At 46.0% G+C, this 26,072-nt stretch overlaps 1 protein-coding gene across 6 annotated transcripts in view; it reads left to right on the forward strand.

The window, feature by feature from the left end:
• Positions 1-26,072, forward strand: part of LOC128694114 (chondroadherin) — a 159,904-nt gene that overhangs the window by 9,193 nt on the left and 124,639 nt on the right. For 4 of the 6 annotated variants that reach the window (XM_070093537.1, XM_070093539.1, XM_070093540.1 and 1 more), the window contains exon 2: positions 24,790-25,072. In XM_070093537.1, coding sequence (XP_069949638.1) covers positions 24,790-25,072 — 283 coding nt within the window. The remainder of the gene's footprint in view (positions 1-24,789; positions 25,073-26,072) is intronic. The other 2 variants (XM_070093538.1, XM_070093542.1) reach the window with 1 other exon arrangement.

The following is a 26,072-nucleotide window of genomic DNA, read 5'->3' on the forward strand; positions in this document are numbered from 1 at the left end:
CCAAGAACAGCACAGGTCCTAGGACTGACCCCTGTGGAACCCCGCTTGTCACAGGGGCCCACTCTGACACCTCGTCGCGTACCATGACTCGTTGTTGCCTCCCTGTCAGATATTCTCTGATCCATTGCAGTGCCTTTCCTGTTATGTGTGCCTGGTCCTCTAGCTTTTGCAGTAACCTCTTGTGAGGAACTGTGTCGAAGGCCTTCTTGCAGTCCAAAAATACGCAGTCGATCCACCCCTCTCTCTCTTGTCTTACTTCTGTCACCTTGTCATAAAACTCTAGTAGGTTTGTGACACAGGATTTTCCTTCCATGAAACCGTGCTGGTTGTCAATTATACACTTGTTTCTTCCCAGGTGCCCCACCACTCTCCTCCTGATGATCTTCTCCATGACCTTGCATTCTATACACGTTAGTGATACAGGTCTGTAGTTTAGTGCCTCATGTCTGTCTCCCTTTTTAAAAATTGGGACAACATTTGCCATTTTTCATACCTCAGGGAGTTGCCCAGTTTCAAATGATGTGTTGAAGATCTTTGTTAATGGCTCACACAATATCTCTGCTCCCTCTTTAAGGACCCATGGAGAGAGGTTGTCTGGTCCCACCGCCTTTGAGGTGTCAAGTTCGCATAGCAGCTTCTTCACCTTCTCCTTGGTTACATGTACCTCATCCAGCACTTGCTGGTGTGCCCCCCTGTTCTGATTTCTTGGAGTCCTACTGGTTTCCACTGTAAATACCTCTTTAAATCTTGTGTTGAGCTCCTGACATACCTCTCGGTCGTTTCTTGTGAATTCCCCATCACCCTTCCTCAGTCTGATTACCTGGTCCTTAACTGTTGTTTTCCTCCTGATGTGGCTGTACAACAGCTTCGGGTCAGTCTTTACTTTTGATGCTATGTCATTTTCATATTGTCTCTGAGCCTCCCTTCTTATCTGTGCATATTCGTTTCTGGCTCTTCGGCTGATTTCTTTATTTTCCTGAGTTCTCTGTCTTCTGTACCTTTTCCATTCTCTAGTACACCTAGTTTTTGCCTCCCTACACCTTTGGGTGAACTAAGGACTCGTTCTGTTCTTCCCATTATTTCTGTTTCCCTTGGGAACAAACCTCTCCTCTGCCTCCTTGCATTTTGTTGCTACATAGTTGTTGTTGTGTGTGTGTGTGTGTGTGTGTGTGTGTGTGTGTGTGTGTGTGTGTATGTGTGTATGTGTGTGTGTGTGTTAGTTACCATTTTGTCCTAGGCACATGTCGATTAGACACTAGGCCTGTTGTACATGAGTGTGTGTGTGTGCGTGTGTGTGTGTTGTGTGTGTGTGTGTGTGTGTGTGTGTGTGTGTGTGTGTGTGTGTGTGTGTGTGTGTGTGTGTGTGTGTGTGTGTACTCACCTATTTGTACTCACCTATTTGTGGTTGCAGGGGTCGATTCATAGCTCCTGGCCCCGCCTCTTCACTGATTGCTACTAGGTCCTCTCTCTCCCTGCTCCATGAGCTTTATCATACCTCGCCTTAAAACTATGTATGGTTCCCGCCTCCACTACTTCACTTTCTAGGCTATTCCACGGCTTGACTACTCTATGACTGAAGAAATACTTCCTAACATCCTTTTGATTCATCTGAGTCTTCAACTTCCAATTGTGACCTCTTGTGTCTGTGTCCCATCTCTGGAACATCCCGTCTTTGTCCACCTCGTCTATTCCGCGCAGTATTTTATATGTCGTTATCATGTCTCCCCTGACCCTCCTGGCCTCCAGTGTCGTCAGGCCGATTTCCCTCAACCTTTCTTCGTAGGACAATCCCCGTAGCTCTGGGACTAGTCTTGTTGCAAATCTTTGCACTTTCTCTAATTTCTTGACGTGCTTGACTAGGTGTGGATTCCAAACTGGTGCTGCATACTCCAGTATGGGCCTGACGTAAATGGTATACAGAGTCTTAAACGAATCCTTACTGAGGTATCGGAACGCTATCCGTAGGTTTGCCAGGCGCCCGTATGCTGCAGCAGTTATCTGATTGATGTGCGCCTCAGGAGATATGCTCGGTGTTATACTCACCCCCAGATCTTTTTCCTTGAGTGAGGTTTGCAGTCTTTGGCCATCTAAACTGTATGAGTGTGTGTGTGTGTGTGTGTGTGTGTGTGTGTGTGTGTGTGTGTGTGTGTGTGTGTGTGTGTGTGTGTGTGTGTGTGTGTGTGTGTGTGTGTGTGTGTGTGTGTGTGTGTGTGTGTGTGCGTGTGCGTGTGACAGACAGTCTAGTGGTAAGCTGAACGTTACTTTCCGACACCAAAATTCAGATATATGATCCTGGTGATCACGCAAGCTATGAATTTATACCAGGATGGCTGGTGGTGGACCGGTGTGGACCAGCAGGGTGAGGCTGGACCGGGAGGGCTGATGGTGGACCGGTGTGGACCAGCAGGGTGAGGCTGGACTGGGAGGGCTGGTGGTTGACCGGTGTGGACCAGCAGGGTGAGGCTGAACCGGGAGGGCTGGTGGTGGACCGGTGTGGACCAGCAGGGTGAGGCTGAACCGGGAGGGCTGGTGGTGGACCGGTGTGGACCAGCAGGGTGAGGCTGGACCGGGAGGGGTGGTGGACCGGTGTGGACCAGCAGGGTGAGGCTGAACCGGGAGGGCTGGTGGTGGACCGGTGTGGACCAGCAGGGTGAGGCTGAACCGGGAGGGCTGGTGGTGGACCGGTGTGGACCAGCAGGGTGAGGCTGGAACGGGGGGGCTGGTGGTGGACCGGTGTGGACCAGCAGGGTGAGGCTGGACTGGGAGGGCTGGTGGTGGACCGGTGTGGACCAGCAGGGTGAGGCTGAACCGGGAGGGCTGATGGTGGACCGGTGTGGACCAGCAGGGTGAGGCTGGACCGGGAGGGCTGGTGGTGGACCGGTGTGGACCGGCAGGGTGAGGCTGAACCGGGAGGGCTGGTGGTGGACCGGTGTGGACCAGCAGGGTGAGGCTGGACCGGGAGGGGTGGTGGTGGACCGGTGTGGACCAGCAGGGTGAGGCTGAACCGGGAGGGCTGGTGGTGGACCGGTGTGGACCAGCAGGGTGAGGCTGGACCAGGAGGGCTGGTGGTGGACCGGTGTGGACCAGCAGGGTGAGGCTGAACCGGGAGGGCTGGTGGTGGACCGGTGTGGACCAGCAGGGTGAGGCTGAACCGGGAGGGCTGGTGGTGGACCTGTGTGGACCAGCAGAGTGAGGCTGATCCGGGAGGGCTGGTGGTGGACCGGTGTGGACCAGCATGGTGAGGCTGAACCGGGAGGGCTGGTGGCGGACCTGTGTGGACCAGCAGGGTAAGGTTGGACCGGGAGGGCTGGTGGTGGACCGGTGTGGACCAGCAGGGTGAGGCTGAACCGGGAGGGCCGGTGGTGGACCGGTGTGGACCAGCAGGGTGAGGCTGAACCGGGAGGGCTGATGGTGGACCGGTGTGGACCAGCAGGGTGGGGCTGAACCGGGAGGGCTGGTGGTGGACCGGTGTGGACCAGCAGAGTGAGGCTGGACTGGGAGGGCTGGTGGTGGACCGGTGTGGACCAGCAGGGTGAGGCTGAACCGGGAGGGCTGGTGGTGGACCGGTGTGGACCAGCAGGGTGAGGCTGAACCGGGAGGGCTGGTGGTGGGCCGGTGTGGACCAGCAAGGTGAGGCTGGACCGGGAGGGCTGGTGGTGGACCGGTGTAGACCAGCAGGGTGAGGCTGGACGGGTAGGGCTGGTGGTGGACCGGTGTGTACCAGCAGGGTGAGGCTGGACTGGGAGGGCTGGTGGTGGACCGGTGTGGACCAGCAGGGTGAGGCTGAACCGGGAGGGCTGGTGGTGGACCGGTGTGGACCAGCAGGGTGAGGCTGGACCGGGAGGGGTGGTGGTGGACCGGTGTGGACCAGCAGGGTGAGGCTGAACTGGGAGGGCTGGTGGTGGACCGGTGTGGACCAGCAGGGTGAGGCTGGACTGGGAGGGCTGGTGGTGGACCGGTGTGGACGAGCAGGGTGAGGCTGGACCGGGAGGGCTGGTGGTGAACCGGTGTGGACCAGCAGGGTGAGGCTGAACCGGGAGGGCTGGTGGTGGACCGGTGTGGACCAGCAGGGTGAGGCTGGACCGGGAGGGGTGGTGGTGGACCGGTGTGGACCAGCAGGGTGAGGCTGGACTGGGAGGGCTGGTGGTGGACCGGTGTGGACCAGCAGGGTGAGGCTGGACCGGGAGGGGTGGTGGTGGACCGGTGTGGACCAGCAGGGTGAGGCTGGACCGGGAGGGGTGGTGGTGGACCGGTGTGGACCAGCAGGGTGAGGCTGGACGGGTAGGGCTGGTGGTGGACCGGTGTGTACCAGCAGGGTGAGGCTGGACTGGGAGGGCTGGTGGTGGACCGGTGTGGACCAGCAGGGTGAGGCTGAACCGGGAGGGCTGGTGGTGGACCGGTGTGGACCAGCAGGGTGAGGCTGGACCGGGAGGGGTGGTGGTGGACCGGTGTGGACCAGCAGGGTGAGGCTGAACTGGGAGGGCTGGTGGTGGACCGGTGTGGACCAGCAGGGTGAGGCTGGACTGGGAGGGCTGGTGGTGGACCGGTGTGGACGAGCAGGGTGAGGCTGGACCGGGAGGGCTGGTGGTGAACCGGTGTGGACCAGCAGGGTGAGGCTGAACCGGGAGGGCTGGTGGTGGACCGGTGTGGACCAGCAGGGTGAGGCTGGACCGGGAGGGGTGGTGGTGGACCGGTGTGGACCAGCAGGGTGAGGCTGGACCACGATAGATGTGCTGTCATTACATCTGAGAGGTAACTGCCGGAAGCAACAAGAAACACCTCACACATTCAGAAGCAATTAAGAGGCATTTACGTCCCGGTACATGGACCAAGATGAACCAGTGGACCGGACCCTGGTGTTTTAAAAGAGCAAGATTCCGACAAATACTTACATGACAAATGTATGTGTGTGTGTGTGTGTGTGTGTGTGTGTGTGTATGCACTCACCTATTTGTGGTTGCAGGGGTCGATTCATAGCTCCTGGCCCCGCCTCTTCACTGATCACTACTAGGTCCTCTCTCTCCCTGCTCCATGAGCTTTATCATACCTCGTCTTAAAACTATGTATGGTTCCTGCCTCCACTACGTCACTTACCAGACTATTCCACGGCCTGACAACTCTATGACTGAAGAAATACTTCCTAACATCCCTTTGACTCATCTGAGTTTTCAACTTCCAGTTGTGACCTCTTCCTGCTGTGTCCCGTCTCTGGAAAACACTGTCCATATCTACCTTCTTAATTCCTCCCAGTATTTTATATGTCGTTATCATGTCCCCCCTATCCCTCCAGTGTCGTCAGGTTGATTTCCTTTAACCTCTCCTCGTAGGCGAAAAATTAGACACATGTGCAACATCTGGGTATCTTTATTGTAGACGTTTCGCCTTCTAGTGACTTTGTCAATACAAGGACTGTAGAGTTATATACGAAAGATGAGGTAGTCAGTCCCTCAGCCTTGGAGGTGGTGAAGAGCACCATAATCTTGAAGAAAGTGGAGCACAGGCATGAAGCTTGGCGCTTATATACTGGCGTCAGGTGAGGGAGGTGCAGCAGTTGAAGGTATTGCCTGTAGAAGGCGGGGGTAACCCAGTGAAGGTAAGTCATACCCGAGGGACGGGTCCGGAGTGGTTAAGAAGGTTGTGGAGATGTCCTCTGTACCAAGAGTCGTCATGATGTTGTGGCGCACGAACGGCAAAATATGAGCATCAATCTGGATTCTTGACTGGATATATCTGACACAGCTGTTGTCGTAGTCTCTCTCTCTCTCTCTCTCTCTCTCTCTCTCTCTCTCTCTCTCTCTCTCTCTCTCTCTCTCTCTCTCTCTCTCTCTCTCTCTCTCTCTCTCTCTCTCTCTCTCTCTCTCTCTCTCTCTCTCTCTCTCGTTTGTTTCAGTAAGTTAGTTGGTTTGACAAGGTTAAGGATCCCTAGCTTTATTGACAAGCTATTTACAGGTTAAGGATTCCTAACTTTATTGACAAGCTAAGAGTTGTTACCTACATCAGCTCATTTGAAAGCATTTTTATTGTTATGAGACATACAAGTAGGGAACAGGATGAAGTTGGAGCCATCTGTGGGCCAGCATTTTCATTTGATCAATTGACTTTATCTCGTTGACATCATTATGCTGTACGAATGTGTTCCATACTCGAGTCATCCTGGGTATGTATGATCTCAGATGGAGTGATGTTCTGGAGAAGGGTACAGCCAGAGTGAAGTTGCTGCTTTCTGCCCGTCTTGTGGTATAAAAGCTTGTTTCACGCTGTCCTCGAAGTGAATCCAAGTGTGGTACTTTGACAGTATTGGCCTTGTACGTAACAGTAAGCCCACCCGCATCCCTCCTATGTTTGTTAGATAATGTTAAACAATTGCTAACTGGCCTCTTTTGCACTCATCTATATGTGGTTGCAGGAGTTGATTCACAGCCCCTGGCTCCTGTGTTAGGTGTGTGTGTATGTGTACTCACCTAATTGTGGTTCCAGGGGGTCGAGACCCAACTCCTGGCCCCTTCTCTTCACTGAACGCTACTAGGTCCCCTCTCTCTCTGGTCCCTGAGGTTTATCATACCTCGTCTTAAAGCTATGTATGGTTACTGCCTCCACTACATCACTCACCAGACTATTCCACTGCCTGACAACTCTATGACTGAAGAAATACTTCCTAACATCCCTTTGACTCATCTGAGTCTTCAACTTCCAAGTGTGACCACTTGTTTCTGTGTCCCATCTCTGGAACATTTTGTCTCTGTCCACCTTGTTTATTCCGCGCAGTATTTTGTATGTCGTTATCATGTCTCCCCTATCCCTTCTGTCCTCCAGTGTCGTCAGGCCGATTTCCCTCAACCTTTCTTCGTAGGACAATCCCCTTAGCTCTGGAACTAGCCTTATTGAAAGCCTTTGCACTTTCTCTAATTTCTTGACGTGCTTGACCCGATGTGGGTTCCAAACTGGTGCTGTGTGTGTGTGTGTGTGTGTGTGTGTGTGTGTGTTCACCTATTTGTACTCACCTATTTGTGGTTGCAGGGGTTGAGTCATAGCTCCTGGCCCCACCTCTTCGCTGATTGCTACTAGGTCCTCTCTCTCCCTGCCCCATGATCTTTATCATACCTCGCCTTAAAACTATGTATGGTTTTATGTGTGTGTGTGTGTGTGTGTGTGTGTGTGTGTGTGTGTGTGTGTGTGTGTGTGTGTGTGTGTACGTCTCCCTGGGAACAGGAATGCTGTTGATTCAAAAGTATTCCAGGAATTTCAGTCGATCCTGCAGTTCCTGTTATGTCAAGATGACGTAACTCTCCCAGGTGTGTATGTGCGTGTGTTACCAGTGACGTCACGCGTCCAGGTGTGTATGTGCGTGTGTTATCGGTGACGTCACGCGTCCAGGTATGTATGTGTTATCAGTGACGTCACGCGTCCAGGTATGTATGTGTTATCAGTGACGTCACGCGTCCAGGTATGTATGTGTTATCAGTGACGTCACGCGTCCAGGTATGTATGTGTTATCAGTGACGTCACGTCCAGGTGTGTATGTTATCAGTGACGTCACGCGTCCAGGTGTGTATGTGTTATCAGTGACGTCACACGTCCAGGTGTGTGTGTGTTATCAGTGACGTCACGCGTCCAGGTGTGTGTGTTATCAGTGACGTCACGCGTCCAGGTGTGTATGTAGTTATCAGTGACGTCACGCGTCCAGGTGTGTTTGTGTTATCAGTGACGTCACGCGTCCAGGTGTGTATGTGTTATCAGTGACGTCACGTCAGGTCCAGTGTATGTGTTATCAGTGACGTCACGCGTCCAGGTGTGTGTGTTATCAGTGACGTCACGCGTCCAGGTGTGTATGTTTTATCAGTGACGTCACGCGTCCAGGTGTGTGTGTAGTTATCAGTGACGTCACGCGTCCAGGTGTGTATGTGCTTATCAGTGACGTCACGCGTCCAGGTGTGTGTGTGTTATCAGTGACGTCACGCGTCCAGGTGTTGTGTGTTATCAGTGACGTCACGCAGTGGTGTGTAAGTTATCAGTGACGTCTCGCGTCCCGGTGTGTGTGTGTTATCAGTGACGTCACGCGTCCAGGTGTGTGTGTTATCAGTGACGTCACGCGTCCAGGTGTGTGTGTGTTATCAGTGACGTCACGCGTCCAGGTGTGTGTGTGTTATCAGTGACGTCACGCGTCCAGGTGTGTGTGTGTTATCAGTGACGTCACGCGTCCAGGTGTGTGTGTATACAGTGACGTCACGCGTCCAGGTGTGTGTGTTATCAGTGACGTCACGCGTCCAGGTGTGTATGTGTTATCAGTGACGTCACGCGTCCAGGTGTGTATGTGTTATCAGTGACGTCACGCGTCCAGGTTTGTATGTGTTATCAGTGACGTCACGCGTCCAGGTGTGTATGTATCAGTGACGTCACGCGTCCAGGTATGTATGTGTTATCAGTGACGTCACGCGTCCAGGTATGTATGTAGTTATCAGTGACGTCACGCGTCCAGGTGTGTATGTGTTATCAGTGACGTCACGCGTCCAGGTATGTATGTGTTATCAGTGACGTCACGCGTCCAGGTCTGTATGTGTTATCAGTGACGTCACGCGTCCAGGTGTATGTGTTATCGGTGACGTCACGCGTCCAGGTGTGTGTGTGTTATCAGTGACGTCACGCGTCCAGGTGTGTATGTGTTATCGGTGACGTCACGCGTCCAGGTGTGTATGTGTTATCAGTGACGTCACGCGTCCAGGTATGTATGTGTTATCAGTGACGTCACGCGTCCAGGTGTGTATGTGTTATCAGTGACGTCACGCGTCCAGGTGTGTGTGTGTTATCAGTGACGTCACGCGTCCAGGTGTGTGGGTTATCAGTGACGTCACGCGTCCAGGTGGGTGTGTGTTATCTGTGACGTCACGCGTCCAGGTATGTATGTGTTATCAGTGACGTCACGTCCAGGTGTGTATGTGTTATCAGTGACGTCACGCGTCCAGGTGTGTGTGTTATCAGTGACGTCACGCGTCCAGGTGTGTATATGTGTTATCAGTGACGTCACGCGTCCAGGTGTGTGTGTGTTATCAGTGACGTCACGTCCAGGTGTGTATGTGTTATCAGTGACGTCACGCGTCCAGGTGTGTATGTGTTATCAGTGACGTCACGCGTCCAGGTATGTATGTGTTATCAGTGACGTCACGCGTCCAGGTGTGTATGTGTTATCAGTGACGTCACGCGTCCAGGTGTGTGTGTGTTATCAGTGACGTCACGCGTCCAGGTGTGTATGTGTTATCAGTGACGTCACGCGTCCAGGTGTGTATGTGTTATCGGTGACGTCACGCGTCCAGGTGTGTATGTGTTATCAGTGACGTCACGCGTCCAGGTGTGTATGTGTTATCAGTGACGTCACGCGTCCAGGTATGTATGTGTTATCAGTGACGTCACGCGTCCAGGTATGTATGTGTTATCAGTGACGTCACGCGTCCAGGTGTGTATGTGTTATCAGTGACGTCACGCGTCCAGGTGTGTATGTGTTATCAGTGACGTCACGCGTCCAGGTATGTATGTGTTATCAGTGACGTCACGCGTCCAGGTGTGTATGTGTTATCAGTGACGTCACGCGTCCAGGTATGTATGTGTTATCAGTGACGTCACGCGTCCAGGTGTGTATGTGTTATCGGTGACGTCACGCGTCCAGGTGTGTATGTGTTATCAGTGACGTCACGCGTCCAGGTATGTATGTGTTATCAGTGACGTCACGCGTCCAGGTATGTATGTGTTATCAGTGACGTCACGCGTCCAGGTGTGTATGTGTTATAGGTGACGTCACGCGTCCAGGTGTGTATGTGTTATCAGTGACGTCACGCGTCCAGGTATGTATGTGTTATCAGTGACGTCACGCGTCCAGGTATGTATGTGTTATCAGTGACGTCACGCGTCCAGGTATGTATGTGTTATCAGTGACGTCACGCGTCCAGGTATGTATGTGTTATCAGTGACGTCACGCGTCCAGGTGTGTATGTGTTATCGGTGACGTCACGCGTCCAGGTGTGTATGTGTTATCAGTGACGTCACGCGTCCAGGTGTGTATGTGTTATCAGTGACGTCACGCGTCCAGGTGTGTATGTGTTATCAGTGACGTCACGCGTCCAGGTATGTATGTGTTATCAGTGACGTCACGCGTCCAGGTATGTATGTGTTATCAGTGACGTCACGCGTCCAGGTGTGTATGTGTTATCGGTGACGTCACGCGTCCAGGTGTGTATGTGTTATCAGTGACGTCACACGTCCAGGTATGTATGTGTTATCAGTGACGTCACACGTCCAGGTATGTATGTGTTATCAGTGACGTCACACGTCCAGGTGTGTGTGTGTTATCAGTGACGTCACGCGTCCAGGTATGTATGTGTTATCAGTGACGTCACACGTCCAGGTATGTATGTGTTATCAGTGACGTCACGCGTCCAGGTATGTATGTGTTATCAGTGACGTCACGCGTCCAGGTATGTATGTTATCAGGTGACGTCACGCGTCCAGGTTTGTATGTGTTATCAGTGACGTCACGCGTCCAGGTATGTATGTGTTATCAGTGTCGTCACAAGTCCAGGTATGTATGTGTTATCAGTGACGTCACGCGTCCAGGTGTGTATGTGTTATCAGTGACGTCACGCGTCCAGGTATGTATGTGTTATCAGTGACGTCACGCGTCCAGGTATGTATGTGTTATCAGTGACGTCACGCGTCCAGGTGTGTATGTGTTATCAGTGACGTCACGCGTCCAGGTATGTATGTGTTATCAGTGACGTCACGCGTCCAGGTATGTATGTGTTATCAGTGACGTCACGTCCAGGTATGTATGTGTTATCAGTGACGTCACGCGTCCAGGTATGTATGTTGTTATCAGTGACGTCACGCGTCCAGGTACGTATGTGTTATCAGTGACGTCATGCGTCCAGGTATGTATGTGTTATCAGTGACGTCACGCGTCCAGGTATGTATGTGTTATCAGTGACGTCACGCGTCCAGGTATGTATGTGTTATCAGTGACGTCACGCGTCCAGGTATGTATGTGTTATCAGTGACGTCACGCGTCCAGGTATGTATGTGTTATCAGTGACGTCACGCGTCCAGGTGTGTATGTGTTATCAGTGACGTCACGCGTCCAGGTGTGCGTTATTGATGTCACCAGTAACACACAACGGTCTTTTATTAAACGAAAGACTTTCAAACATTTATTTGTGCCTTAAGAAATTCTCTCTCTCTCTCTCTCTCTCTCTCTCTCTCTCTCTCTCTCTCTCTCTCTCTCTCTCTCTCTCTCTCTCTCTCCCCTCTCCCCTCACACTCCTCCCCTCTCTCTCTCTCTCTCTCTCTCTCTCACACACAAGTTCCATGGACCAGTAGTGAGCTTAATATGGACCAGCAGTGAGCTTAATATGGACCAGTAGTGAGCTTAATATGGACCAGTAGTGAGCTTAATATGGACCAGTATTGAGCTTAATATGGGCCAGCAGTGAGCTTAATATGGACCAGCAGTGAGCTTAATATGGGCCAGTAGTGAGCTTAATATGGGCCAGTAGTGAACTTAATATGGGCCAGTAGTGAGCTTAATATGGGCCAGTAGTGAGCTTAATATGGGCCAGTAGTGAGCTTAATAATGGCCAGTAGTGAGCTTAATATGGGCCAGTAGTGAGCTTAATATGGGCCAGCAGTAAGCTTAATATGGGCCAGTAGTGAGCTTAATATGGGCCAGTAGTGAGCTTAATATGGGCCAGTAGTGACCTTAGTATGGATCAGTAATGGGCTTAATCTAGGCCAGTAGGCCTACACTAATTTTCTTCCAGTCTTCTGGCCTTAATTTACAACCCGAATATTTCTGTAATTTTTGTTGGTATTACCTTAAGCACTTCTTTTCCGCCTCCTTCCTTCTTCCTCTCTCTGTCCCGTCCCACTCCCTCCCTCTTATATACAGGGTGTTTCGAGATATCCAGTTTCATACCAGAATATACTGAAACTGGACCCATCTTTTTGCAACACCCTGTACTGGCTCTCTTCCCTTCCTGTGTCAGCGGGACTTGTAAATTGTCCAAGTCGGACCCTGAGGGTTATTTGTGCATCTCGGGAATGTTATTTCCATGCGAGAACGTCGACCGAGATGAACACAGTGAAGAACGCTGAACAATAACTTTCTTGAGAGCACTTTCCTTAAAAAACGTGGGGAGAGCGGAGAGAAAGTTCGAGCCTAAGCCGTTCAATGTGGCTTATCTATAAAGTGGTATTGACTGGGGTGACCTGAACGTGATGTGATGTTTCGTGGAACCCCTGCTTTTCATTGGGGGAATGTTGCATCTCCTGCCGAGTCTTTTGCTTTCATAGGCAGTGATTTTCGTGTGCAGGTTTGGTACCAATCCCTCCAGGACCTTCCAAGTGTATATTGCCATGTATATCTCTCGCCTGCGTTCCAGGGAATACAGATCAAGGACCTTCAACCGTTCCCAGTAATTTAGGTGCCTTATCGTGCTTATGTGTGCCGTGAAAGTTCTTTGTACACTCTCCAGGTCTGCAATGTCGCCAGCCTTGAAGGGGGCCGTTAGTGTACAGCAGTATTCCAGCCTAGAGAGAACAAGCGATTTGAAGAGAATCATCATGGGCTTGGCGTCCCTAGTTTTGAAGGTTCTCATTATCCATCCTATCATTTTCCTAGCAGATGAGGTAGATACATTGTTGTGGTCTTTGAAGGTGAGATCCTCTGACATTATCACTCCCAGGTCCTTCACATTACTTTTCGCTCTATTGTATGGTTAGAATTTGTCATATACTCTGATACATTTTTAATTTCCTCAAGTTTTCCATAACTGAGTAGTTGAACTTTCTCCTCGTTGAACTTCATATTGTTTTCAGTGACCCATTCGAAGATTTGGTTGATGTCCACTTGGAGTCTCGCGGTGTCTTCGATGGAGGTCACTGCCATGGTGATCCAGATGTCATCCACAAAGGAAGACACGGAGTTATGGCTTACATCTCTGTCTGTGTCAGAAATGAGGATGAGGAACAGAATGGGAGCGAGTACTGTGCCTTGTGGAACAGAACTTTTTACCGTAGCTGCCTCAGACTTTACTCTGTTTACTATTACTCTGTTTACCTGGAGTTTACCTGGACAGAGTTCCGGGGGTTAACGCCCCCGCGGCCCGGTCTGTGACCAGGTCTGTGTGTTCTATTTGTCAGGAAGTTGTAGATCCATCTACCAGCTTTTCCTGTTATTCTTTTATCACGCATTTTGTGTGCCTTTTCACCATGGTCACACTTGTCGAAAGCTTTTGCAAAGTCTGTGTATACTACATCTGTATTTTGTTTATCCTCTACAACATCCAGAACCTTGTCATAGTGGTCCAGTAGCTGGGACAGGCAGGAGTGACCTGCTCTAAACCTGTGTTGCCCTGGGTTGTGTAACTGATGGGTATCTAGGTGGTTAGCGTTCTTGCTTCTTAGAACCCTCTCAAAGACTTTTATATGGGATGTTAGTGCTGTCGGTCTGTAGTTCTTTGCAATTGCTTTACTGCCACCTTTGTAGAGTGTGGCTATGTCTGTTGTTTTAGTGTGTGTGGGATGACCCCTGTGTCCATGCTCCCTCTCCATAAAATGCTAAAGTCACGCGATAGGGGCTTCTTGCAGTTCTTGACGAACACGGAGTTCCATGAGTCTGGGCCTGGGGCAGAGTGCATGGGTATGTCATTTATTGCCTTTTCAAAGTCTTGTGGAGTTAGGATAATATCCGAGATTTTTGGTATGTCCAGACTTTGGGTTTCGTTCATAAAGAATTCATTTGGGTTGTCGACCCTTAGTCTGGGCAGCGGCTCACAGAACACTGAGTCATATTGGGACTTTAGTATCTCACTCATTTCTTGGTTGTCATCTGTGTATGTCCCATCCCGCCTAAGCAGGGACCCAGTACTGGATGTTGTTTTTCCCTTAGATTTGGCATGAGAGAAGTATTTCGCTTTTTTTTAATTTCCTTTATGGCTTTTAGTTCTTCCTGCAATTCTTGTCTCCTGTAAGATTCCTTCAGCTTAAGTTCAGTATTTGCAATTTCATTGACTAGTTGCCTCCCTTCACATTTCCGAGATATTGGTCCCTCTCAGCAGCTCTGTGACTCTTCGTCTTCGTCTGTACAGGGAGCATCTCTCTCTTTCTAGTTTACATCTTCTCTTTCTTTTTCTTAATGGAATGTGTCTTGAGCAGGTCTCAAGAACCACAGAATTCATTTTCTCAAGGCAGAAGTTTGGATCCTTGTTGTTCAGGATACCTTCCCAGCTTGTTTCATGTAGGACATGGTTCACTTGATCCCATTGTATGTTTTATGTGATCACAGCCTCTGACGATGGTGCTGCATTTCACCGAAACTTTAATAATTATTTTCTGTCGAAGGGAAAAAACAGTCTGTCGTGTCGCCTTGTTCATATTACAGTAGAAATACATTTCTCTCTCTCTCTCTCGCTCTCTCTCTCTCTCTCTCTCTCTCTCTCTCTCTCTCTCTCTCTCTCTCTCTCTCTCTCTCTCTCTCTCTCTCTCTCTCTCTCTCTCTCTCTCACTTACCTCGGACCCAGGGCCTTCACAGTCTGTAGAAAGTAACACTTGGCTTAAGTCAATTCGTGAGCAGAGAGGGGAAAAGTTAGGGGAGGTGGGGAGACGAGGAGAGGTGGGGAGTGGAGGGAAGATGGGGAGATGAGGAGAAGTGGGGAGAGGAGGGGTGGTGGGGAGAGGACGGGAGGTGGGGACAGGAGGGGTGGTGGGGAGAGGAGGGAGATGGGGAGAGGGAGGGGAGGTGGGGAGAGGAGAGGGGAGGGTGGTGAGGAGGAGGTGGGGGAGAGAGGGGAGGGAGGGGTGAGGAGGTGTGAGAGGAGGGAGGGATGGTGGGGAGAGGAGGGGAGGTGGGGAGAGGAGGAGGGAGGGAGAGGAGGGATGGTGGGGAGAGGAGGAGGTGGGGAGAGGAGGAGGTGGGGAGAGGTGGGGAGAGGAGGGGAGGTGAGGGGAGGTGGGGAGAGGAGGGGAGGTGGGGAGAGGTGGGGTGGGGGAGGAGGAGGGGAGGTGGGGAGAGGAGGAGGTGGGGAGAGGTGGGGAGAGGAGGGGAGGAGGGTGGGGAGAGGAGGGGAGGTGGGGAGAGGTGGGGAGAGGAGGAGGGGAGAGGTGGGGAGGAGGGGAGGTGGGGAGAGGTGGGGAGAGGAGGGGAGGTGGGGAGAGGTGGGGAGAGGAGGGGAGGTGGGGAGAGGTGGGGAGAGGAGGGGAGGTGGGGAGAGAAGAAGAAAAGTTTAATCAATTTATAAATAAATAAATAATATTGTATATAAATAAAAAAAATTAATTATTAAGCAGTTAATTAATTTTTAATAACTATTAATATAATAATTTATATCAGCATTAATAATAATTGATAATAATCATAAATAATTTACTGGCGGTGATAACTGAAGGAGCATAACATGTAGTGTTGAGTGTAGTGATAAGTTATGTTAACAAGTTAGGTTAACATGGTGAGTTAGGTTAACAAGTTAGGTTAACAAGGTAAGTTAGGTTAACAAGGTAAGTTAGGTTAACAAGGTGAGTTAGGTTAACAAGGTAAGTTAGGTTAACAAGGTAAGTTAGGTTAACAAGGTAAGTTAGGTTAACAAGGTAAGTTAGGTTAACAAGGTGAGTTAGGTTAACAAGTTAGGTTAACAAGGTAAGTTAGGTTAACAAGTTAGGTTAACAAGGTAAGTTAGGTTAACAAGGTGAGTTAGGTTAACAAGTTAGGTTAACAAGGTGAGTTAGGTTAACAAGTTAGGTTAGAAAGGTGAGTTAGGTTAACAAGGTGAGTTAGGTTAACAAGTTAGGTTAACAAGGTGAGTTAGGTTAACAAGTTAGGTTAACAAGGTGAGTTAGGTTAACAAGTTAGGTTAACAAGGTGAGTTAGGTTAACAAGTTAGGTTAACAAGGTGAGTTAGGTTAACAAGTTAGGTTAACAAGGTGAGTTAGGTTAACAAGGTGAGTTATGTTAACAAGTTAGGTTAACAAGGTGAGTTAGGTTAACAAGGTGAGTTATGTTAACAAGTTAGGTTAACAAGGTGAGTTAGGTTAACAAGTTAGGTTAACAAGGTGAGTTAGGTTAACAAGTTAGGTTAACAAGGTGAGTTAGGTTAACAAGGTGAGTTAGGTTAACAAGTTAGGTTAACAAGGTGAGTTAGGTTAACAAGTTGGGTTAACAAGGTAAGTTAGGTTAACAAGTTAGGTTAACAAGGTAAGTTAGGTTAACAAGGTGAGTTAGGTTAACAAGTTAGGTTAACAAGGTAAGTTAGGTTAACAAGTTAGGTTAACAAGGTAAGTTAGGTTAACAAGGTGAGTTAGGTTAACAAGTTAGGTTAACAAGGTGAGTTAGGTTAACAAGTTAGGTTAGAAAGGTGAGTTAGGTTAACAAGGTGAGTTAGGTTAACAAGTTAGGTTAACAAGGTGAGTTAGGTTAACAAGTTAGGTTAGAAAGGTGACTTAGGTTAACAAGGTGAGTTAGGTTAACAAGTTAGGTTAGAAAGGTGAGTTAGGTTAACAAGTTAGGTTAACAAGGTAAGTTAGGTTAACAAGTTAGGTTAACAAGGTAAGTTAGGTTAACAAGGTGAGTTAGGTTAACAAGTTAGGTTAACAAGGTGAGTTAGGTTAACAAGTTAGGTTAGAAAGGTGAGTTAGGTTAACAAGGTGAGTTAGGTTAACAAGTTAGGTTAACAAGGTTAGTTAGGTTAACAGGTGAGTTAGGTTAACAAGTTAGGTTAACAAGGGTGAGTTAGGTTAACAAGTTAGGTTAGAAAGGTGAGTTAGGTTAACAAGGTGAGTTAGGTTAACAGATTAGGTTAACAAGGTAAGTTAGGTTAACAAAGGTGAGTTGGGAGTTAACAGAGTTAGTTAACAAGGTGAGTTAGGTTAACAGTTGGTTAGGTTAGAAAGGTGAGTTAGGTTAACAAGGTGAGTTAGGTTAACAAGTTAGGTTAACAAGGTGAGTTAGGTTAACAAGAAGTTAGTTAGCAAGGGTGAGTTAGGTTAACAAAGTGAGTTAGGGTTAACAAGTTAGGTTAACAAGGTGAGTTAGGTTAACAAGTTGGAGGTTAGCAAGGTGAGTTAGGTTAACAAAGTGAGTTAGGTTAACAAGTTAGGTTAACAAGGTGAGTTAGGTTAACAAGTTAGGTTAGCAAGGTGAGTTAGGTTAGCAAGGTGAGTTAGGATAACAAGGTGAGTTAGGTTAACAAGTTAGGTTAACAAGTTTGGTTAACAAGTTGAGTTAGGTTAGCAAGGTGAGTTAGGTTAGCAAGTTGAGTTAGGTTAACAAGTTAGGTTAACAAGGTGAGTTAGGTTAACAAGTTAGGTTAGCAAGGTGAGTTAGGTTAGCAAGGTGAGTTAGGATAACAAGGTGAGTTAGGTTAACAAGTTAGGTTAACAAGGTGAGTTAGGTTAACAAGTTAGGTTAGAAAGGTGAGTTAGGTTAACAAGGTGAGTTAGGTTAACAAGTTAGGTTAACAAGGTTAGTTAGGTTAACAAGGTGAGTTAGGTTAACAAGTTAGGTTAACAAGGTGAGTTAGGTTAACAAGTTAGGTTAGAAAGGTGAGTTAGGTTAACAAGGTGAGTTAGGTTAACAAGTTAGGTTAACAAGGTAAGTTAGGTTAACAAGGTGAGTTAGGTTAACAACTTAGGTTAACAAGGTGAGTTAGGTTAACAAGTTAGGTTAGAAAGGTGAGTTAGGTTAACAAGGTGAGTTAGGTTAACAAGTTAGGTTAACAAGGTGAGTTAGGTTAACAAGGTGAGTTAGGTTAACAAGTTAGGTTAGCAAGGTGAGTTAGGTTAACAAAGTGAGTTAGGTTAACAAGTTAGGTTAACAAGGTGAGTTAGGTTAACAAGTTAGGTTAGCAAGGTGAGTTAGGTTAACAAAGTGAGTTAGGTTAACAAGTTAGGTTAACAAGGTGAGTTAGGTTAACAAGTTAGGTTAGCAAGGTGAGTTAGGTTAGCAAGGTGAGTTAGGATAACAAGGTGAGTTAGGTTAACAAGTTAGGTTAACAAGTTTGGTTAACAAGTTGAGTTAGGTTAGCAAGGTGAGTTAGGTTAGCAAGTTGAGTTAGGTTAACAAGTTAGGTTAACAAGGTGTGTTAGGTTAACAAGGTGAGTTAGGTTAACAAGGTGAGTTAGGTTAACAAGTTAGGTTAACAAGGTGAGTTAGGTTAACAAGGTGAGTTAGGTTAACAAGGTGAGTTAGGTTAACAAGTTAGGTTAACAAGGTGAGTTAGGTTAACAAGGTGAGTTAGGTTAACAAGGTGAGTTAGGTTAACAAGTTAGGTTAACAAGGTGAGTTAGGTTAACAAGTTAGGTTAACAAGGTGAGTTAGGTTAACAAGGTGAGTTAGGTTAACAAGTTAGGTTAACAAGGCGAGTTAGGTTAACAAGGTGAGTTAGGTTAACAAGGTGAGTTAGGTTAACAAGGTGAGTTAGGTTAAGGTGAGTTAGGTTAACAAGGTAAGTTAGGTTAACAAGGTGAGTTAGGTTAACAAGGTGAGTTAGGTTAACAAGGTGAGTTAGGTTAACAAGGTGAGTTAGGTTAACAAGGTGAGTTAGGTTAACAAGGTGAGTTAGGTTAACAAGGGAAGTTAGGTTAACAAGGTGAGTTAGGTTAACAAGGTGAGTTAGGTTAACAAGGTGAGTTAGGTTAACAAGGTGAGTTAGGTTAAGGTGAGTTAGGTTAACAAGGTAAGTTAGGTTAACAAGGTGAGTTAGGTTAACAAGGTGAGTTAGGTTAACAAGGTAAGTTAGGTTAACAAGGTGAGTTATGTTAACAAGTTAGGTTAACAAGGTGAGTTAGGTTAACAAGGTGAGTTAGGTTAACAAGGTAAGTTAGGTTAACAAGGTGAGTTATGTTAACAAGTTAGGTTAACAAGGTGAGTTAGGTTAACAAGGTGAGTTAGGTTAACAAGGTAAGTTAGGTTAACAAGGTGAGTTATGTTAACAAGTTAGGTTAACAAGGTGAGTTAGGTTAAGGTGAGTTAGGTTAACAAGATAAGTTAGGTTAACAAGGTAAGTTAGGTTAGCAAGGTGAGTTAGGTTAACAAGTTAGGTTAACAAGGTGAGTTAGGCTAACAAGGTGAGTTAGGTTAACAAGTTAGGTTAGCAAGGTGAGTTAGGTTAACAAGTTAGGTTAGCAAGGGGAGTTAGGTTAACAAGTTAGGTTAACAAGTTAGGTTAACAAGGTGAGTTAGGTTAACAAGTTAGGTTGACAAGGTAAGTTATGTTAAAAAGGTAAGTTAGGTTAACAAGTTAGGTTAGCAAGGTGATTTAGGTTAACAAGGTGAGTTAGGTTAACAAGGTGAGTTAGGTTAACAAGGTAAGTTAGGTTAACAAGGTAAGTTAGGTTAACAAGGTGAGTTAGGTTAACAAGGTGAGTTATGTTAACAAGTTAGGTTAACAAGGTGAGTTATGTTAACAAGTTAGGTTAACAAGGTGAGTTATGTTAACAAGTTAGGTTAACAAGGTGAGTTAGGTTAACAAGGTGAGTTAGGTTAACAAGGTGAGTTAACAAGGTGAGTTAGGTTAACAAGGTGAGTTAGGTTAACAAGGTGAGTTAACAAGGTGAGTTAGGTTAACAAGGTGAGTTAGGTTAACAAGGTGAGTTAGGTTAACAAGGTGAGTTAACAAGTTAGGTTAACAAGGTGAGTTAGGTTAACAAGGTGAGTTAGGTTAACAAGGTGAGTTAGGTTAACAAGGTGAGTTAGGTTAACAAGGTGAGTTAGGTTAACAAGTTAGGTTAGCAAGGTGAGTTAGGTTAACAAGGTAAGTTAGGTTAACAAGGTGAATTAGGTTAACAAGGTAAGTTAGGTTGACAAGGTAAGTTATGTTAACAAGGTAAGTTAGGTTGACAAGGTAAGTTATGTTAACAAGGTAAGTTAGGTTAACAAGGTAAGTTAGGTTAACAAGGTAAGTTAGGTTAACAAGATAAGTTAGGTTGACAAGGTAAGTTATGTTAACAAGGTAAGTTAGGTTAACAAGGTAAGTTAGGTTAACAAGGTAAGTTAGGTTAACAAGTTAGGTTAACAAGTTAGGTTAACAAGGTGAGTTAGGTTAACAAGGTAAGTTAGGTTAACAAGTTAGGTTAACAAGGTGAGTTAGGTTAACAAGGTGAGTTAGGTTAACAAGGTGAGTTAACAAGTTAGGTTAACAAGGTGAGTTAGGTTAACAAGGTGAGTTAGGTTAAAAAGGTGAGTTAGGTTAACAAGGTGAGTTAGGTTAACAAGGTGAGTTAGGTTAACAAGTTAGGTTAGCAAGGTGAGTTAGGTTAACAAGGTAAGTTAGGTTAACAAGGTGAATTAGGTTAACAAGGTAAGTTAGGTTGACAAGGTAAGTTATGTTAACAAGGTAAGTTAGGTTGACAAGGTAAGTTATGTTAACAAGGTAAGTTAGGTTAACAAGGTAAGTTAGGTTAACAAGGTAAGTTAGGTTAACAAGATAAGTTAGGTTGACAAGGTAAGTTATGTTAACAAGGTAAGTTAGGTTAACAAGGTAAGTTAGGTTAACAAGGTAAGTTAGGTTAACAAGTTAGGTTAACAAGGTGAGTTAGGTTAACAAGGTGAGTTAGGTTAACAAGGTGAGTTAGGTTAACAAGGTAAGTTAGGTTAACAAGTTAGGTTAACAAGGTGAGTTAGGTTAACAAGGTGAGTTAGGTTAACAAGGTGAGTTAGGTTAACAAGTTAGGTTAGCAAGGTGAGTTAGGTTAACAAGGTGAGTTAGGTTAACAAGGTGAGTTAGGTTAACAAGGTAAGTTAGGTTAACAAGTTAGGTTGACAAGGTGAGTTAGGTTAACAAGGTGAGTTAGGTTAACAAGGTGAGTTAGGTTAACAAGGTGAGTTAGGTTAACAAGGTAAGTTAGGTTGACAAGGTAAGTTATGTTAACAAGGTAAGTTAGGTTAACAAGGTAAGTTATGTTAACAAGGTAAGTTAGGTTAACAAGGTAAGTTAGGTTAACAAGGTAAGTTAGGTTGACAAGGTAAGTTATGTTAACCTAAGTTAGGTTAACAAGGTAAGTTAGGTTAACAAGGTAAATTAGGTTAACAAGGTAAGTTAGGTTAACAAGGTAAGTTAGGTCAACAAGGTAAGTTAGGTCAACAAGGTAAGTTAGGTCAACAAGGTAAGTTAGGTTAACAAGGTAAGTTAGGTTAACAAGGTAAGTTAGGTTAACAAGGTAAGTTAGGTCAACAAGGTAAGTTAGGTCAACAAGGTAAGTTAGGTCAACAAGGTAAGTTAGGTTAACAAGGTAAGTTAGGTTAACAATTTAAGTTAGGTTAACAAGGTAAGTTATGTCAACAAGGTAAGTTATGTCAACAAGGTAAGTTAGGTCAACAAGGTAAGTTAGGTCAACAAGGTAAGTTAGGTCAACAAGGTAAGTTAGGTCAACAAGGTAAGTTAGGTCAACAAGGTAAGTTAGGTTAACAATTTAAGTTAGGTTAACAAGGTAAGTTATGTCAACAAGGTAAGTTATGTCAACAAGGTAAGTTAGGTCAACAAGGTAAGTTAGGTCAGCAAGGTAAGTTAGGTCAACAAGGTAAATTAGGTCAACAAGGTAAGTTAGGTTAACAAGGTAAGTTAGGTCAACAAGGTAAGTTAGGTCAACAAGGTAAGTTAGGTCAACAAGGTAAGTTAGGTCAACAAGGTAAGTTAGGTCAACAAGGTAAGTTAGGTCAACAAGGTAAGTTAGGTTAACAAGGTAAGTTAGGTCAACAAGGTAAGTTAGGTCAACAAGGTAAGTTAGGTCAACAAGGTAAGTTAGGTTAACAAGGTAAGTTAGGTCAACAAGGTAAGTTAGGTCAACAAGGTAAGTTAGGTCAACAAGGTAAGTTAGGTCAACAAGGTAAGTTAGGTCAACAAGGTAAGTTAGGTTAACAAGGTAAGTTAGGTCAACAAGGTAAGTTAGGTCAACAAGGTAAGTTAGGTCAACAAGGTAAGTTAGGTCAACAAGGTAAGTTAGGTCAACAAGGTAAGTTAGGTTAACAATTTAAGTTAGGTTAACAAGGTAAGTTATGTCAACAAGGTAAGTTATGTCAACAAGGTAAGTTAGGTCAACAAGGTAAGTTAGGTCAGCAAGGTAAGTTAGGTCAACAAGGTAAGTTAGGTCAACAAGGTAAGTTAGGTTAACATGGTAAGTTAGGTCAACAAGGTAAGTTAGGTCAACAAGGTAAGTTAGGTCAACAAGGTAAGTTAGGTCAACAAGGTAAGTTAGGTCAACAAGGTAAGTTAGGTCAACAAGGTAAGTTAGGTTAACAAGGTAAGTTAGGTCAACAAGGTAAGTTAGGTCAACAAGGTAAGTTAGGTCAACAAGGTAAGTTAGATTAACAAGGTAAGTTAGGTCAACAAGGTAAGTTAGGTCAACAAGGTAAGTTAGGTCAACAAGGTAAGTTAGGTCAACAAGGTAAGTTAGGTCAACAAGGTAAGTTAGGTTAACAAGGTAAGTTAGGTCAACAAGGTAAGTTAGGTCAACAAGGTAAGTTAGGTCAACAAGGTAAGTTAGGTCAACAAGGTAAGTTAGGTCAACAAGGTAAGTTAGGTTAACAAGGTAAGTTACGTCAACAAGGTAAGTTAGGTCAACAAGGTAAGTTAGGTCAACAAGGTAAGTTAGGTCAACAAGGTTTACCGGAGGTTATCTTTCAGTCTTGCCATAACATTTACGTCACTTTCCAGACTTACAATGAACTTCTTAACAGAATTAATAGACAATCAAGAAATGTTTGAAAGTCGTATTGATTTCCGCCGGGAAAATTTTTACTTTGGGTGGTGTAATAAGTGGAATGATGAAGATGCAGCCACTGATACGCCATTATAAAGGTAAGAAAGAACCAAGAGTGTTATGGTGTTTGTGTTCTCTGAGTGACCAGCACCTCAAGAAGGTCTCTCAATATTACTTTTGGTACCCTTATACCTTCCTATAATCTCCAGCCTCTGAATTCTCTGTATGATATTCCTGCTACAATTTGCCCTTTTAAAAGTCTCCACTGGCTCATGTGTTCCCCTCACTGTAGAGTTTAAAACCCATACTACACACATATTTAACAGTGTGCCACTATACTCTGGTACATTATCCTTCTTGTCTTTATGGATGAAGTTCTTTGTAAGTTTATTCAGGTATACACAAATACAGTAACATAGATTATCATATATAGCATCATATGGCTCAGTGCACCGCCTCTCTATTTTAGCCTTTGTCAGTTTTATGGTTCAGCTAGTCTCTCCTAGACACATCCCTGATAAGGCTGCTCTTAAATATCTGAACACATCAGTTCCTCCGAATATATCAATATTTTTAAAAGGTGGTAAGCCAGTGGAAGGCCTCGGTCATATGACCTAAAGCTCCAGTGGCGGGTGATTGTATAACTAAGACCCGCATCAGAAAAACATTTTCCTGTTTCCTGACCAATCTTACCTAACCTAACTTCCTCCCTCCTCTCTCATAACCAATCTTGCACTGCCTACATTTTTGATACCTTCATTACTTTGTTCTTTCCTATGTTCACTTTTAGTTTCCTTCTCGCACATACCCTCCCAAAGTCGTCTACCAACCTTTGCAACTTCCACTTTGTTAAGAACACCACGACACACAAGAACAAACATGGAACAGCGGTAGCGACCATCAAACACCCTAAGATGGGCATACATACGCCCCAGTACAAGGTCCCAGTACCACAACAAAGTCCCAGTCACAGTGATAGGCAGTGTAATCCCTATATTCCCTGACTGACAGTAGCTACAGTAATAGCAAACAACGTTGAAAATGTAGAGCAACGCTCTGGGGAGCGACGTATCAAGACGAGAAGACCCTACACCAGTCAAAAGACAGTTAAGTACATCTTAAAACACTAAAGTCGGAAATGAAGAATGAGGTGAGAGCAACAGCTGGTATGGGTGAGTGAAAGACATCAGATACATCGCTTACCCGCACTCTTAAAACATCAGGAGAACATGAAATGTGAAGGTAATGAATGAGAGCTGTGAGACAGGTAAGGAGGACATGCCCCCTTCATGGCTCTAACCAATTAAGGTGAGTGTGAGATGAGAGGTGAGGACAGAACAACCTGCTTGACCCTCCACCGTGTTGTCACCTGCCTGACATACCTCCTTCATCAACCTCAATATTATAAAATATTTCTATAATCTTCCCAGCAAAGGAGAACAATAATATAAGTAATAAGACGTTAAGTAAAATAGAATATTGCACACAGTAACAGAAAATATTAATAATAATAATAATAATAATAATAATAATAATAATAATAATAATGGTATTGATAATTTAATATATAAGTAATTGGTATTAAATATGAAGGTTTAGCGCTTAGTTTTGATTATAATAATAATATAAAATATGCATTAATAGAAATTATATATATATATATATATATATATATATATATATATATATATATATATATATATATATATATATATATATATATATATATATATATATATATATATATATATATATATATATATATATCAATAAAATTATAATACTGCCAATGCATTTGTATGTCTGTATATGTCTGTGTATGTTTGTATGTCTGTGTATGTCTGTATGTCTGTGTATGTCTGTGTATGTCTGTATGTCTGTGTATGTCTGTGTATGTCTGTATGTCTGTGTATGTCTGTATGTCTGTGTATGTCTGTATATCTGTATGTCTGTGTATGTCTGTGTATGTCTGTGTATGTCTGTATGTCTGTGTATGTATATACTTGTATATCATAACACTGGCAGTAATATTTTAATCTCTGTGTGTATATCTCTCCCCAGGTCATGATGGTGGGCGTGGGGCGGCGCGTGTCGGGCGTGGGTGCGGGTCTGCGGGCGGCGTGGGCGGGGTCCAGGAGCTCGAGGGAGGAGCACCGCGCCGGTCTAGCGCTACTGCTGGGTCTGTGTGTCATAGCCAGCCTGACCCGGGGGGGTCGAGCCGCCGCCGCCGCCGGCAGCCGCAACAACATGGGCGTGGGCGAGTCGACCCGCACGATACAGTGTCCGTCGATGCATGAGATCTCACCATGCACTTGCCGGGTTATAACAAAAGGCAAGGACTCCGGTTAGCAAGCGTTCTCCTCTCCCGCGTTCAATTTGACTAGATGTTAGTACAAGCGTGTGCCGGGGGTGAGGGGAGAGAGGGGAGTGTACAAGGCGTGGGGTGACACCCCCGTGTGTGTGGGGGGGATAACACAGGCGTGGGCGTGGAGCATGTGTTGTAGGGCGGGTTTGCCGCCCACCTTACCCACGCCCACACTGGTGGTGGTAGTGAGCAGTGCTATACTGTCACCCTAACTACTCTTCTTAATGTCTCTCTCTCTCTCTCTCTCTCTCTCTCTCTCTCTCTCTCTCTCTCTCTCTCTCTCTCTCTCTCTCTCTCTCTCTCTCTCTCTCTCTCTCTCTCTCTCTCTCTCTTTATTCCTCCTCCTCCTTCTTCCTACTGACCCTCCAATTGTCCACTGGTATTCCACCCTCCTGGCCTGGTCTGCTGTGGTCTTCCATGGTCTGCTCTAGTGGTCCCTCTTATCTGCTGTGGTCTTCCATGGTCTGCTCTAGTGGTCCCTCTTATCTGCTGTGGTCTTCCATGGTGCTCTAGTGGTCCCTCTTATCTGCTGTGGTTTTCCATGGTGATCTAGTGGTCCCTCTTATCTGCTGTGGTCTTCCATGGTGCTTTAGTGGTCCCTCTTATCTGCTGTGGTCTTCCATGGTCTGCTCTAGTGGTCCCTCTTATCTGCTGTGGTCTTCCATGGTCTGCTCTAGTGGTCCCTCTTATCTGCTGTGGTCTTCCATGGTCTGCTCTAGTGGTCCCTCTTATCTGCTGTGATCTTCCATGGTCTGCTCTAGTGGTCCCTCTTATCTGCTGTGGTCTTCCATGGTCTGCTCTAATGGTCCCTCGTATCTGCTATGGTCTTCCATGGTCTGCTCTAGTGGTCCCTCTTATCTGCTGCGGCCATCCATGGTCTGCTCTAATGGTCCCTCGTATCTGCTATGGTCTTCCATGGTCTGCTCTAGTGGTCCCTCTTATCTGCTGTGGTCTTCCATGGTCTGCTCTAATGGTCCCT

This window comes from Cherax quadricarinatus, chromosome 43, assembly GCF_038502225.1.
Source record: "Cherax quadricarinatus isolate ZL_2023a chromosome 43, ASM3850222v1, whole genome shotgun sequence".
Taxonomy (NCBI): Eukaryota; Metazoa; Arthropoda; class Malacostraca; order Decapoda; family Parastacidae; genus Cherax; species Cherax quadricarinatus.